Genomic DNA, 14,821 nt, shown 5'->3' on the forward strand with positions numbered 1-14,821 from the left:
TACAGTATGTGGACTGTGAAGATGACGTAAGTGCAAGAAGGTTACAGACATGTATTTCAACTTTGTTTGGGATGTAGGTGAAGCCTACCTACCCCTTCCTGTTACCCCTCGTGTTAGATTATATAGGCATGGTACATATCTGGAATATCTGCCTCCACCCCAAAACAATATAATTGTAAAACATTTTTTTATTATTATTATTTATTTTATAGTATTTGTATTGTTATATTTGCTTTATTTTATTATTATTATTAACTTATTTACTTTATTTACTAAATCTATTTAAATTTGTATTTTCATTAGCACTTGTTGTGATACTGAAGCAGATGTGGTATCCCCATCATCATGACTACCAGATTATATATATATTTCTCGAACAAAATATATAAGCATTACATCATATTACCTTGGTATGTAGTCAGTCCATCTCCTCCCATGAATAGCAGTCATGAGCATTATACTTTGTGTGTTCAGTGTGCATGATGACGTGGAGGTTAAAGTTCCACTCAGTGACAACAATATCTCGCAGCTTCCATGCTGCACCGAGGCGAATAAAGGGAATTTAACAGCTCTGTGTGTGGTTGCTGGTTAGTTGACTAAAGAGTAAAAAGACCAATGGAGCTCACGGCTGTTTGTGTATAGAAATTGCTTTGGGTTTTAACTATCGGACTGCTGACTGCGACAAAGAACCACTGGATGAAGGAGCGTTCACAGGTGAAACGATAGTTAGCATTAGCATATATGTTAGCTCTATCCCTGTCAAGCCAGCTGTCAACTTGATGTTAACTCACACTTAATATTGTTAGACTGTTAACCAGTTTGGTAATTTGCCTTAACAAGTAACGACCCCACAAACACTCTCACCTATTGTGGGCTTTCCCTTCGAGTGTAATGAAACGTGTTGAGCCATTTAAGTTATACCCTCATGTTGTTTGTTTGCAAGCTGATTAGCTAGCATGCTAACGATAGAAGTTAAGCTAGCTGTCTTTAAGCAATTGCGTCTTTAATTCGTGTAAATTGAAGTTACATCCCATACTTAAAGCCACATCGTTGTGGACACAGAAACACGATTTGTCAACGTCTGTTTTAACCTGAAAGGAGTGCGTTAGCTGTGTTGTGTTTGCCAATACAACTGTTTGAAAGAGGCTAGGCTAACTTTAGGTTCTTCTGAATAGGCCAAGTAATATGAAGTTAGGCTTACCCTCATTTAGTTTTAGTGTGTTTTGTTCTAACATACCTTTTATCCCTGGGTCACTTACTTGCAAATGTGGTCAACTACCTTTAGTACGTAATTGGAAAATGTTGTAGGAGTTAGACAAAACACATTTTTGCTTGATCAGCAGGATAGCATACCAACCACCTTAAGCCTAAAGTTATCACAGGTTCCCCAATATATACTACTTATTATTATGATATATATGAATACATTGGGTATTTCTAGGACACTAAATACAAATAATCATTCAAATTTCAGTCTGATAAATACATTGTGAAAGTCAAATGTCTAAAACATAATTATTTTTTTTACACATTTGATATCTGAAAAAATCATGGTACTTCATCATATTGATCTAGCAATCATGTAAACCTAAATTCTACTGTATATAAAGTAATCAAACTTGATTTACAGTTTTGCCTGCTGTGGCCTTATACATGCAGATATCTCAATAGAATATTTTCCTCGTGAAGAAAAACGTTTCTATAGTCTCATGGTATACATTTTCATATCACCCCAAGATTTACAGCAGACCTTTGGTAGTGTTCTTGTCACAGCGTGATTTATTGCCTTGCTGAACAAAACGCTTCAGTATCATAACCATGCGTTTGGCAAAGTTATTTTCTGCAATATTCCCAAATGAATGAAAAATTCTCATTGCTTTTTGTGAAATCACCCTTCTGTTGCTAGGATATTCATAAGAAAAGACGTCATCAGTGCATCCCTCTATTGCTCATTAGATGTGCATGTTTCATAGTTCTATAGAAATATTTAATTGCTTATTGTGATGAAAGTAAATGTTCCTTTGGTTGAATGAAAGACAAGAGACTTTTTAACAGTAACATATTTTGTTTTAGGATGGCGGGAGTGTTCGACATAGACTTGGAAACTGAGGACCTCAGTGATACAGAGGTCTGTATGCACTAAGTCTACGTGAAATACACAGTAACAAGAATACTATTAATTTGTCTAATTTCAGGCGGTTTCTACTTTAGAAACATTTTAAACGCATGATACTTCTCTGTACATACAACTTACAGATATTATTAAAAGTTCAGATCTGATACATTGATACCTGTGGGTATTGTCCACAGTAATAACTGTTACATGTCTAATATGTGTAATGTGAAGCGCTTTGAGCACTTGGGAAAGCGCTCTAACAAAAATGTAATGAATTATTATTATTATTGCCACAATCATATTCATTCTAAAATGTGTTCTCTGTTTTTCTCTGTTTTTAGGATAAATGTGGCTAATATGAAAAACTAAAATATTAACATATTTTTACCTTTGTTTAACCTCATTGTCTTGCTGTTCATCTGTAGGATGATGTCTGTGACTTGACTGTAACAGAACCAGAGATGTAAGTTTAATTAACAATACAAAATGTATAAATGGATGCTAATATATTGCACAAGATGTATTTTTAACCCAAACTGCTAATGTTCTGTGTCATGCTCATCCCAGTGTGCAGACGGAGGAGGTGGAGCTGACCAGTGAGAGTGTCAACAGAGACAGTGAGAGAGTGGGACCGGACTGCTTTGAGCTTCTGACCGTCCTCGGAAAAGGAGCCTATGGCAAGGTGTGTGTGTGTGTGTGTGTGACGTTTCACTAGAATTTATCCTTGTATTGATGATCCCAATATTAAAACGAAGCGTCTCTTTTTCAGGTTTTCCAGGTGAGGAAGGTTCAAGGTGCTCAGACCGGGAACATATTTGCTATGAAGGTCCTGAAAAAGGTACTTTGTCCCAGCCCACATCTCTCCCCTTAAACACAAAACGTAGGACAAACAGTACACAAAGGGGTCACCCTCTTTACATCTCTCCTTCTTTTCCATGGCATTGTGCTCACTTGTAAAAAAAATTAGGCGAAGATAGTGTGTAATGCAAAAGACACAGCCCATACACGAGCAGAGCGGGAGATCCTGGAGACCGTGAGACACCCGTTCATCGTGGATCTGCTCTACGCCTTCCAGACTGGAGGAAAACTCTACCTCATACTCGAGTGTCTGAGTGGTAAGTGGATGTGGGGGGTAGAAACCTATGATAGAGACTAATGTTAGCATTTATATGACACCTAAAGAGATTCCTTACACCTGCAATATAATGGAAAGAAAATTATCTAATACCACTAACCCATCTTTACTGTTTATCATCAGGAGGGGAGCTGTTTATGCAGCTAGAGAAGGAGGGAATCTTCATGGAGGACACTGCTTGGTAAGGACACATATTCTCGGGGGAATCGCTTGCACACAATCTTGAAAACCAAGTTGCAAATATTCTACTTTCTTTTATTGCTTAAGCATGATACTGATGCGTTGTTTTAAACTAATGTATGTCTGTGTGTAGTTTCTATCTAGGAGAGATCACATTGGCTCTGGGTCACCTTCACTCGAACGGGATCATTTACCGAGACCTCAAACCTGAAAACATCATGCTTAATCACCAAGGTAACACACACAACTTGGAAATACTTATGATCATGTAAAACATGAACTGTCTATAAAATGCAGGTGGAGGTGCAGATATTTTTGGATTTCTTAATTCATGTCATCTGTAATTTTTTTGGGTACAAACTGAATGACTGAATTGAATTTTAAAAGTTCAATAAATAAAATATGAATTTTAAAGCTGAATTATAATGGATAAAGCTTATGTATTAGAAAATACAGACTTAAAGGTAGGGTAGGTAAGTTTGAGAAACCGGCTCGAGATACACTTTTTGTTATATTCCATGGAATGCTCTTAACATCCCGATAGCAATGAATATCTTAAGTGCTTTGACAAAAAATCCATAAAAGAATGTCATCTGTGGAAGCCGTAGTACTGTAAAAAACACGACCAATCATTTTAGCCGGCCCGGCTAAAATAACTGGATGGCCTCCCTGCTTGTCAGCCTTCCATGTGTGCACAAACTTATCTCGTGCCCTCATTGGTCATGTGCACGTTCGTGTGTGTTGGAGGAGGGGCTCTGTAAGGAAGTGGCAGATCTTTTCCGGCTGTGTATTTTCAAATTCTAGCGCACTCGAGCTGGTTTCTCCAAAATTACCTACCCCACCTTTAAGTGTTTGCAAGTGGTATTGGTATTTTGGTGGAAAAATAACTAGATTTTAAACCAGATTCTGACCTTCAGGGTCTGAAGTGTGACCTCAAATTTGTATGTCCCTCAAAAAATACCTCTTATATTTGACAAAAATGTACCTTTAACACCCTAATTAATGTTGTGTGTTTGTTTTGTTTCTTGTCCCCTTTGCGTCATTGTTGAGAGATACTTTTACGATAGTCATGTCCCCATTATTGATAACAAGTAAAAAATAAAAAAAAGGTACCTATTTAGTCATGGATAGGTTTACTATAATATGTGTTATTTTCTTTTTTAGGACACATCAAGCTAACTGACTTTGGCCTCTGTAAGGAATCCATTCATGATGGAACCGTCACACACACCTTCTGTGGCACCATAGAGTACATGTGGGTAACACATAAACATGCATCTACAGGTCACACACACATTGCCACTCTCTTACTCCCTAGATTTTTTTAAATCTTTGTATTCCACTGGATGCTCCTACGATTGCTTCGCCATCTGTTAAATGTGTAATGCGCATCATTATCATTTATAGGATACAAGAGTTTCTTACATCCATACAAACTCAAATGCAACTTAAATTCAAAGTTATGTAATTGTTAATCACTATGTTTTTGAGTCATTCAAACTATTTACCTTGATTCTGCCCATATCACACATATCCTCACATATTTTTAACTCTGATTACTTCTTTACTTTCTGTTTGTTCTGTGTATGTTTTTCAGGGCTCCGGAGATCCTGACCAGGTCGGGTCACAACAGAGCTGTAGACTGGTGGAGTCTCGGAGCCCTGATGTACGATATGATGACCGGATCGGTAAGCTACATCTGTGAGAGAAAATACTCTTTTTACGAAAAATCTGTGTCTGGAGACTGTAATGCGCTGTAATAGTTTAAACCAACTAGCTTTAATACTGAGAAAAGCCTGTTACTGTTTAGAATTGCCTAAGGCAGGGGTGTCAAACTCAAGGCCGGGGCCAAATCCGGCCCGTGACTTCATTTTCTGTGGCCCCACAAGAGCTTGCAAAGAATATTATATGTTTATTATACGGTTACATGATGATTTACAGAAGCACGTTGCCCATATGGTCTCATCTTAAAATTCACAACTTATTATGAATTAAACATTCACGAACTTATAATTATGTATTCACATGTTTAACTCTGTTACATATGCACGCAACGAACAGAAGAGCGTAGGGCAGAATTAAAAGGGGAATTCCGTCTCGTAGCGTTTGTGCACCGTTTTGAAATGCCGCTCTAAATTACCCTTCTTCGGTAAAGCCACACTCGCATTGCAGATGAGACAGATGGACTTTGAATTGGAATAAACAAAAAAATAATCATCCTCCCACTCGAATGATATATTTTGGGCTGTTTTGCTTCTGCCATAATTGCGGTCTTGTGTGTGTGTGCGGACTGTCACTCCTGTTGACACGGACAACGTCAGCTAACTAGTGCCCACTGCCCACCAGCCACGCCCTGACACATGGGGTCACGCCAATCACAAAGCTTTGATGCGTTCAAGTGCATTATTCTGGCACAGGAAGATTATGTTATAGGACATTAACGATAAAACTGAATATTGTTGTTCTATTTTTAGACACATCTCGCGATCGACTGGGAAAATTCCCAGTCGATCGCGAGACTGGTTGGGCACCCCTGGACTAGAGAAAGCATTCGTTTTGATCTTCTTTAGTAAATACTGTCCCTGTGATTCTCCAACAGCCTCCATTCACAGCTGAAAACAGGAAGAAGACCATGGATAAGATCCTAAAGTGTAAAATCAATCTGCCTCCATACCTGACCATCGATGCCAGGGACCTCATCAAGAAGGTCAGTAAAACACAAAAAGATACAGCATGACAATGAAAATGAAGGATCTGTCAAAGTGTTGAGTCGACGCAGATGTTGAAATCGCCAACTACAGAAGGAGGGATGGGGCAGAATTGTGTGAGGTAATCCGATGGGTCAAAAGGGAAAACAGGGGGGGCGGGAGATGTAGATTTCCACCACCGCTCTCATGTTGGCGTGGTTTTTCCAGCTATGTTTCTCTGGTCTGGTTGAGTGAAAAATATTACTGCATTTTTTTGCCAAGATTAAGTGATACAGCGAAAATCCAGATTATTGTTAGTTACATATTCATTGAACATTTGCCCATTGCTATTTAGAAAAAGGGTGTTAAACAGAGCAATTTTGAGATGTGGTTGAGTTTGAACGGGCTTGGGTGCTTTGGCAAGGTTGCACATTTAGATCAGTTAAATTAAACACAATTATGTCACCTATTTGTTCCTCTATCGCAATTGTTATTTTCCTGGTATGACTTCCTAAAATAAATGATTGATTATTTCAAAACGTAGGTATTATTGTGCACAATCATCAATCTTTAAAGTGACTTTGCAACTCTTTTTCTTCTCAGTTGTTGAAGAAGAGTGCAGCCCAAAGACTTGGCTCCAGTAAAGAAGACTGTGCCGATATCCAGGTACCTCATTGCATGAATTTATTCACTCATACTCAATATTGATCACATGCATATTGCCAAAATACACCAAATCTATGCATAAAGGCACCTAAGATATTCTGGAGAGTTGCTGATTTAAAACTCAAAAGTATCATTGAGTAAAGGCAAGGCATGAATCACATACACAATATGCTTGTCATAGATGCACCTCCCTGATATCAATAGCCGCTTTCACACCAAGTACTTAGCCGGTACTTGTTCCCCCAGAACTCTTTAGTCCCTGGAACTGTCCTAGTAGATCCCGTTCTCACCGGAATAAGTCCCTGAGGGCGGATTAGGCAAATGACGCTGACGTCACTTCTTCTTCTTCTGCTTTGGGTTCACAAAACTTTTCTGAGTTTTACGGGGCGTGGTTTGCAATTCGCCCAGCCAATCAGAAATGGTTAGTGTGGCACACCCACACTCACGAACCATTTTTCCTTCTCAGGAAAGTACTACCTCGCTAGCAGGGACTATCTGGGGGTGAAAAGGGTCGCGCGAACTAGGGACTAGTTCCAGATCCTTTTTGGTGTGAAACCAAATCTCCCCCCTTATCGGCCTAGTTCGGGGGGGAAAAGTACTCCGGTGTGAAAGCGCCTAATGATGATTGAAATGCTGCCCAATCAGAGCTTATACACAAATGAGACATTGACTCACAATTCACGGTTCAGGTATTCATCTTCATCTCAGATATATAGGTTGCCCAAGAAAAGATTGATAGGTTTTCCCTTTTTGTTCTGCTGCAGAAACATCCGTTCTTCAGGCATATCAACTGGGATGACCTGCTGAATAAGACCGTAGAGCCGCCTTACAAGCCACAGCTGGTAAGTGACCCATTATGTTTTCAAATAGCTTGTTCAATTAATATTATGCTTGGTATTCAGTGCTACTAGATTAAATGTAGTCATTGTACAATAACCTTATTAAATACATTTATTTTCTATCTAACTTTGTGGCGACATCTGTTTTCCTGTGTGTCCCTGTAGCAGTCAGACGAGGATGTGAGCCAGTTTGACACGAGATTCACCCGACAGACCCCAGTGGACAGTCCTGACGACACAACACTTAGCCACAGTGCAGAGCTCGCCTTTGCTGTGAGATTTATTTTCTTATGGATTCATTAAGAGGGGTGCAGTGATGATTTTTCTTTTTTAGGCCAACCCAGAAGTTAGCTTCACAAGGGCTCCCTTGACAAAAAGCAATGGGATTGATATGATATTACTTGTTTTGTTTAACAGGATAATCTCCACATAATAATCCCACTTTTTGATTTTTAAAGTGCAAATGCAATGGGCAGAAGTTAAAGTTAAGCTATAAACGTCAATGTTGCATGGCTGTGCATCACCACCGCCGAGCTAAAGGTGGTCTCGTGTTGGTGTCATGACATTCAGTAGTCTCATTTAGTCACTTGTTAACAAACTCAGTTTTTACGATGCATAGAACCTTCGGACATTTTTATGTCATTTTTTATATTTTATGTCGTAGAATAAAACTTGAAATGTTCTCAGGCTTGTGTTGACCACAGACCTTATTTTAGGCTTCCTAAGAGAGACAGGTAAACAAAAAAAAAACCTTTACTTTGAGTAGTGGTAAAATGCTCACTCTTTCTCTTGCCCTCTCAATCTTACATTAGTCACTGCCTACTTCAGTGCACGACAGTCCTCCTTTTTAGTATTGCATTACAAAAAACACCTGTTTTAATGAGAAATCCAATGACATTGTAGCTTTATCCATCTAATATCAATGATCCTTTCCCATCAGGGTTTCACCTACGTGGCTCCATCTGTCCTAGAGAGTCTAAAAGAAGGCTTCTCATTTGAACCCCGAACGCGCCCTGTACGCAGACACAACAGCAGCCCACACACACCCATCAGGTAACACACACACACACACACACACAGACACACACACACACACACACACACACACACACACACACATCAAAAGTATATTTTTGTTGTCATAAAGATGATTAATAACTTTATTTACCTTTCTTTTTTAACAAATTATCTTTCTTATGACTTCTCTGTCTTTTTTTCTTTTCCATTTCTTTCAGTCCTATGAAATTTTCCTCAGCGGGACCTTTCAAGACCAGCATGGACAGAGAGCCGGATGTTTTCCCTCCCACCTCGCCACCAGCAGCTTCAGGTCATGCCTCACTGGAAAACGGAGGGGCCAGTCAGCCGATCCGGACTCCTGCAAGAAACAAGAAGCAGAAGGGACACCGGAGATGAGGAGAAATCTTTCAAACAGCCAGCCTGCGATTCAAATCCTTGGTCAGATTAAACATTTTCATAGTAAATGGGCAGTTCTCTTTTGTGCTGGTTTACTGATTTGTATTTGGTGTGATTCAAGTTAGAGGTTCCTTAAAAAGCCAAAATCAAAAGTGGAAAGTTTAAATTGTTTTTACTGCTTTTCTCTCGCATTCATTTATGAAACAGATTAGGTATTATGATGGCTTCTGTTCTGTTTGTTATCTAGAGGGAGATTACTTGACTTCACTGGATCAACATGGAATTGTAATGCTTTTACTTTGATTTGTCTCAGGTGGTTACAGTATTGTAATAGGCTATAAAGAGGCCCTATTATGCTTTTTTGAGTTTCACTTTCCTGTAGTGTTTTATAGGTTTTTGTGCATGATGGTCTGCAAAGGATAACATCCCAAAGTTCCCTCCAGAGGGAGTTTCTCTCCCCCCCCCCCCCCTGCCTGAAACACCTCCATTGGACTCCTTTTTTTAGCGTCTGTAACATAATGACATCACTATGAATTATGATGAGATAGGCTGAGGGGCTGGACATCTCTAACTGGTTGACCAATCACAACAGAGCCAGCCAGCTAACCAATCAGAGCAGACTGGGCTCTGGTTTCAGACAGAGGGTGAAAAGAGGTGCTGCAGCACAGGCAGTATGAGAAAAGGTTTAAGCCTAAAGACCTTTTTGAACATTAAAGCATGTAGACATGTCATACTAGAGCCACAAAATACAAATATGAACCTCAAAATGAGCATAATATGTCCTCTTTAATTTTCAGCATCCATATGTCTGCACTTATAGTTCACATTGTGGCACTAAACATGGAGAAACAATCACATAATATCAATATTTTCAAAAAAGAGGAACAAATGTTTCTTCACCAACTTCACTCGATCTATCATGAGCAGTGAGGGTTAGTAAATGATTGGTGCTTCATGTACATGCTCGAACAATCACTGTAAAGGCAAGCTTTTACATAAAGCTTTTTCGGTTTAATTAGTACATTAGCCTTTGATTAGTTCACTAGAGTCGGAATGAACTGCGAAAAGGACCTTCAGCCACCGGGTTATCAAGTAAAAATAACCTCACAGGCTTAAAGTAGTTAGATTTGTTCATATGATTGGGGTGGGATTATACCATAGAAATCTACTGAATTAAAGGCTGCATCGCACAAGGAAAAAGTATTTACCAATGATCTTAAGTGAGCTTTTCTTTGTGAAAATAAGCTGACAGTCATCAGTGTTTCTCATTGCACTGAGCTTTCTTAACAGAATCTTCATGACTACTGCCAAAGCTTTGAACACATCCTGTTATATTGTACAAAAATACTATATTCAATTACACTTGACAAGAGGGTTATACTTTTATTTAGTAATTTGGGTGAATAAAGAGGTTGTGACCTATACTCTTTTATCAAAATCTGCCCCATTTATAACAATTAAAACATTACCATGTGTTCACATTAACACAAACCTGAATATAATTAGTACAATGTACAATGTACAGTCAAGGTTGTCTGTTAGAAGCTGTCATCATAGGAAACTAATATAATGTATAAAAAGTATTTTGCGTTACTAAAAAAAACTATTTTTACACGTAAAAGTAAAAAAAAAAACAAAAAAAAACTAAACTACGAAGTCGAACACTAATTCAGCAGCAGATGGTCAACAGGTTATGAAATCAATGATGCCAAAATCCTCAGTCTCTGGATTGTGATTTTAGTTTTTCTGTTTTTAGTATAATGGCTCATAGTTTGACGTAGATCAAAGCAACCCTGACCCATGTCACTGTCTTGTTACAGGACAATACAAAAACATTTCATCTTACGTGATTCTTTAACCCAATTATTATGGCAACTGAGACAAAATTATCTTCAGAAGGGCTTTTGAGTGCAATATATCAGGTTATATTACGTTAAGGAAATAAAGTGAATGTTAAATTCTGTGTTAAACAATCTGTGAACTATACAGCTTTAAAATCATTACCATCTATCCAGTAATGTACAATTAGACATAATGGAGAAGTATTGTTTGTATAAAAGAGGTGGAAAGGTTCTTGTGTTTGAACAACTTAGACATTGATGTGAAGGGAGTAACATGCTTATATTTGTTGGCTAAATCATGCATTAGCTTTAACATGTTCCCTCTGTATCATGGTGTTCACTGGAGAATAAAGATTTTTTTCAGGTGTAAAGTATCTCTTGAATAGCATAGAGACCCAAAGTGTTCAATATTACATCAATGAATAATACATCTTGAAAAAAGAATCATGTGAATACTGTAAATTAAAGTGTTCCCCAGAAGATAAGACCCAAATGATTTTCATGATCTTCTGATTTCTACTGAATGTACTTGATGGTGGCAAACGTTAGCATGCTAATCTAAGATGATAATCATGATATACATTAAGGCCTACCTTCTTAACATCAGCATGTAAGTATTACGTATCGTCCACACGGTTCCGTCGCGTGCTTCAACGGAGACGCTTCCCATTCACTTTGAATGGGGTGACGTCACTCTTTGCCGAACTGCATTGTGGTTCCGTTGCTTCACTTTCCCTTCGTTGCTCGCACTGAAATTTGAGAAAAGTTCAACTTTTCAAGCGTAGACGGAATCGCCAGCCAATCAAATCATATGCCAGTACAAGCGCTAGCCAATCAAACTTTGTGCTTGTATGTCCGGGGCGGGAAATTAATGTGATTGGTTGTTGGTCGCACGCCAGACACGCCCACCCGCAAGCTTCAACGTGACGGAACCGTGTGGACGATACGTTACAATTGATATCATGCTAACATGCTGACAACAAATAAAAATGACCAACAAATAAATAATATTTCCTAACAATGAGCTGAATTTTTTTGCATTTTTCAAGTGAGTAAGATATTTAGTTTCAAAATGTCATAGTTTGTTTTTTCTGTATAATTGATATGATTAATTCATAATATACTATGTAGGTATGTAATATTGAACACATTGGGTCTCGCTAAAATCTAAATTCCTGTTTTCCTGCTTCTGTGTGCGGGAAACGGGTTTGACAACTGATATCCTCATATCGTCCTTCATTACCACTGTATGCAGTCTGTACGGTACATGACTAATGCTAATGTGTCAGAAACTCTCACAGTGCACTGTTTCTATGGTGACATTTCAACTACGGCTACATTATTTGTTATGTAAGATAAAAGAATATGGATATCTGTTTTTATTATTTTTGTCTGTACTCCAAGTTGCCAATCTTCTTGACATTTGCAGTTGCACAGCTTGAACAACTGTTAAATTATCTTCAGTTTTGTGTATTTATTTACAAAATTAAGCAATAATTATAGATTTTTCATAATTTGTCATGTCTTTCTTCTGGTGAATGTGTTAAGAAGGGTTAGATATTTAATTGCTGAATTGTTGCATTAAGAATTGTATTTATGCAACTGATTGGTTGAATATTTGCCCCAATTTAAAGTTTCCAGGGTTTGTTTTGGTATGAGTTGCTGTGAAGCCCAAAGTGGGCGGAGCCGGTCAGCACTTTGTAGTGACATCAGCACCTAACTCCTCCCGCTCAATCCAAAAAAGGGCAAAGAGGCGGAACCGATCTTAGATGCTCCCAAGCTAGCTAGCGTTTCCACTACACGGCCTCGCACGGTATGGCTAGGCCTCGTTAGGACTGGCTCACTTTATGGCGCATTTCCTTTACAGTTTAGGAACTGGGGTAGTATCTATAGTAACGCAGTGTAGGCGGAGCCGTGACGTCATCTTCAATGAGAACCCCAGAAAAACAACACAGCTGTTAGCTGTTAGCACTCAGAGCTCACAGCTCCTCATATATGTTCAGAAACTAGACAAAAGTTAAACAAGTACAAACCACAGACTGCCTGTGTCATGGCGAATACAGTCGCTGCTTTATTTATGTCTGTATAGGCCGTTGTTGTGAGTGTGGACGGTCGGAGCATATACTGCGTTAGCTTAGCCAATCTCCATTTAGAAAACACGCATTTTAAAAGGTTTTTCGCCTGCCGTCTGTCTGCAGACTTGTCAAAGCATTAATTCATGGTTTTTACTAACCGGTATCAGTATGTTGTTACTTCGGCATCATTTTGAAACGTGTATTACAATTAAATCACGGTCAAATATGTCCATCTTGTTGTAGTTGTAGCCCCCTTGCCAGCGATGCTCTCTCTAGTTTAGCATACTCAGCCCGACTCAGCCTCGTTGTCTCTGGCCCTAGACCCACGATTTTATGAGGCCAGAAAAACTGTGAATTAGGACCCGCCGGCCGGTACTAGGCCAAGTGGAAATGCGCTATTGCCACACACACAGAGAGCCGAGCTTGAATGACACAAGCACACGTTTATTTCCATGCAACTCTCTGATTGGTCTGGTGTCATGCCTCTGTTGCATTCACTGAACACGGGAAATTACAGTGCTGTCGTCCTCTCTTGTGTCATGATGAGGTTCACGTAAAGCACGGTTAATGTATTATATTATTGAGGGAGAATTGTCCGGGGCTACAGAAAAAACATTCGGGGCTAAAGCCCCGGATGCCCAGGCCAGGTGACGCCACTGCTCAAGACATAACAGTAGTAAATAGAAGTTCACATTTTTAATGTAAATAAAATAGAAGTTGTAGGCTACATGTAAGTTAACATTTTCAATATAAAATAAAGTGTCAGTTGTATCAAGACAATATAATAACAGTAATAACAATAATACAAAATAAACTGTCCCAGGTGTAGGGATAGGCTCAGCAGCAGACATTGTTAACAGTGGCAACAATAGGGAGGAAGACCTGTTGGCTTTCACTAGCTGGGAAAGCACTTCCAGAAACCCATTCTGAAAAGTGGTTTGTCGCTCATCCTGGCGCTGAAATATGGCAGGGGGTGATTATGTGGGATGGGGAACACTCAAAGATCTTTATTGAGGTAGCCTACATTATTCTTTTTATTTTGTATTTTTCTAAAGGCATTTTTTTGTCCGGAAAGGGCCTTTTATCAGTTATAGTATTAAAATTGAAAAGCGGGCAATGATTAAAAGTTCGTCCATTTCAGGATTTGAACCAGTTGCGCAGAGGACGTCTCCGCCTGCTGGCCGCCTGCTGGCCGCCTGCGCCTGCTCTATCCACTGGGCTATTTATTCTTTAAACCGTTGAACCTTTTTTTTAATACTGATAATTGTCTTTTTGTTCACAACTTCTCCACATTTTGAAGTGTTTCCCGAGCTAGAACGACCTATCTTTCTTCCTGGCTTGCTAAATGCAATACCAACAACAACTCAACAGCAACAACACAAACTACGACAACAACTCACACATTGCGCATTGTTTAGAGCGGTTATAAAGTGTTGAAGCGCTCAAATTCGAAACTGTTTCAACCTGTCGCCTGTCAGAATCGAGATGAGGCATTGCATTGAATCACCTGATTGGACGGCGAACCAGTGAGTTGATTCATTCAGGAAATGAAGCAGTTGCTGCTTCGGGCGTCATATATGTCACGTGATTTGAAGCAAGCGTCGAAGCTATGACCAGCGCCGTATAGATAGAATTCTATTATAGGGCTCTGGTGATGACATGGTTATGTTATGATACAAACAAACGGTGGCATCGATCTGCAATGTTTCCGTTTGAAGCTGTGTGGAAGGCAGTTACCATGACCGCAGGGCTACCTAGCTAAAGAGTTCAATTTACAGTAAGTAGAGCCTCATTATATAAATACAAAAATAATAATATATTGTAGTGATCACTAATTAACGGGGTTACATAATTCAATCCAGGAACTAC

At 39.1% G+C, this 14,821-nt stretch overlaps 1 protein-coding gene across 1 annotated transcript; it reads left to right on the forward strand.

The window, feature by feature from the left end:
- The first annotated feature begins 495 nt into the window (after positions 1 to 495).
- LOC117483095 (ribosomal protein S6 kinase beta-2-like) lies at positions 496 to 9,104 on the forward strand. Its single transcript, XM_034131258.1, has 16 exons — positions 496 to 714; positions 2,074 to 2,128; positions 2,542 to 2,579; positions 2,684 to 2,798; positions 2,886 to 2,954; positions 3,084 to 3,231; positions 3,375 to 3,432; positions 3,565 to 3,665; positions 4,596 to 4,686; positions 5,029 to 5,119; positions 6,031 to 6,138; positions 6,722 to 6,784; positions 7,549 to 7,626; positions 7,789 to 7,896; positions 8,564 to 8,676; positions 8,859 to 9,104. The coding sequence occupies exons 2-16, from the start codon at positions 2,075 to 2,077 to the stop codon at positions 9,034 to 9,036; spliced, it is 1,413 nt and encodes a 470-aa protein (XP_033987149.1). The 5' UTR covers positions 496 to 714; position 2,074; the 3' UTR covers positions 9,037 to 9,104.
- The last annotated feature ends 5,717 nt before the right edge of the window (positions 9,105 to 14,821 follow it).

The sequence above is a fragment of the Trematomus bernacchii genome, unplaced genomic scaffold, assembly GCF_902827165.1.
Source record: "Trematomus bernacchii unplaced genomic scaffold, fTreBer1.1, whole genome shotgun sequence".
In the NCBI taxonomy this organism is placed as follows: domain Eukaryota; kingdom Metazoa; phylum Chordata; class Actinopteri; order Perciformes; family Nototheniidae; genus Trematomus; species Trematomus bernacchii.

Bases quoted from the DNA above. Each gene is read 5' to 3' on its own strand.
- LOC117483095 (XM_034131258.1), top strand. From the start codon at position 2,075: ATGGCGGGAGTGTTCGACATAGACTTGGAAACTGAGGACCTCAGTGAT. The intron at 2,955-3,083 runs GTACTTTGTCCC...AAAAAAAATTAG, and splicing joins CTATGAAGGTCCTGAAAAAG to GCGAAGATAGTGTGTAATGC. The intron at 6,139-6,721 runs GTCAGTAAAACA...TTTTCTTCTCAG, and splicing joins CCAGGGACCTCATCAAGAAG to TTGTTGAAGAAGAGTGCAGC.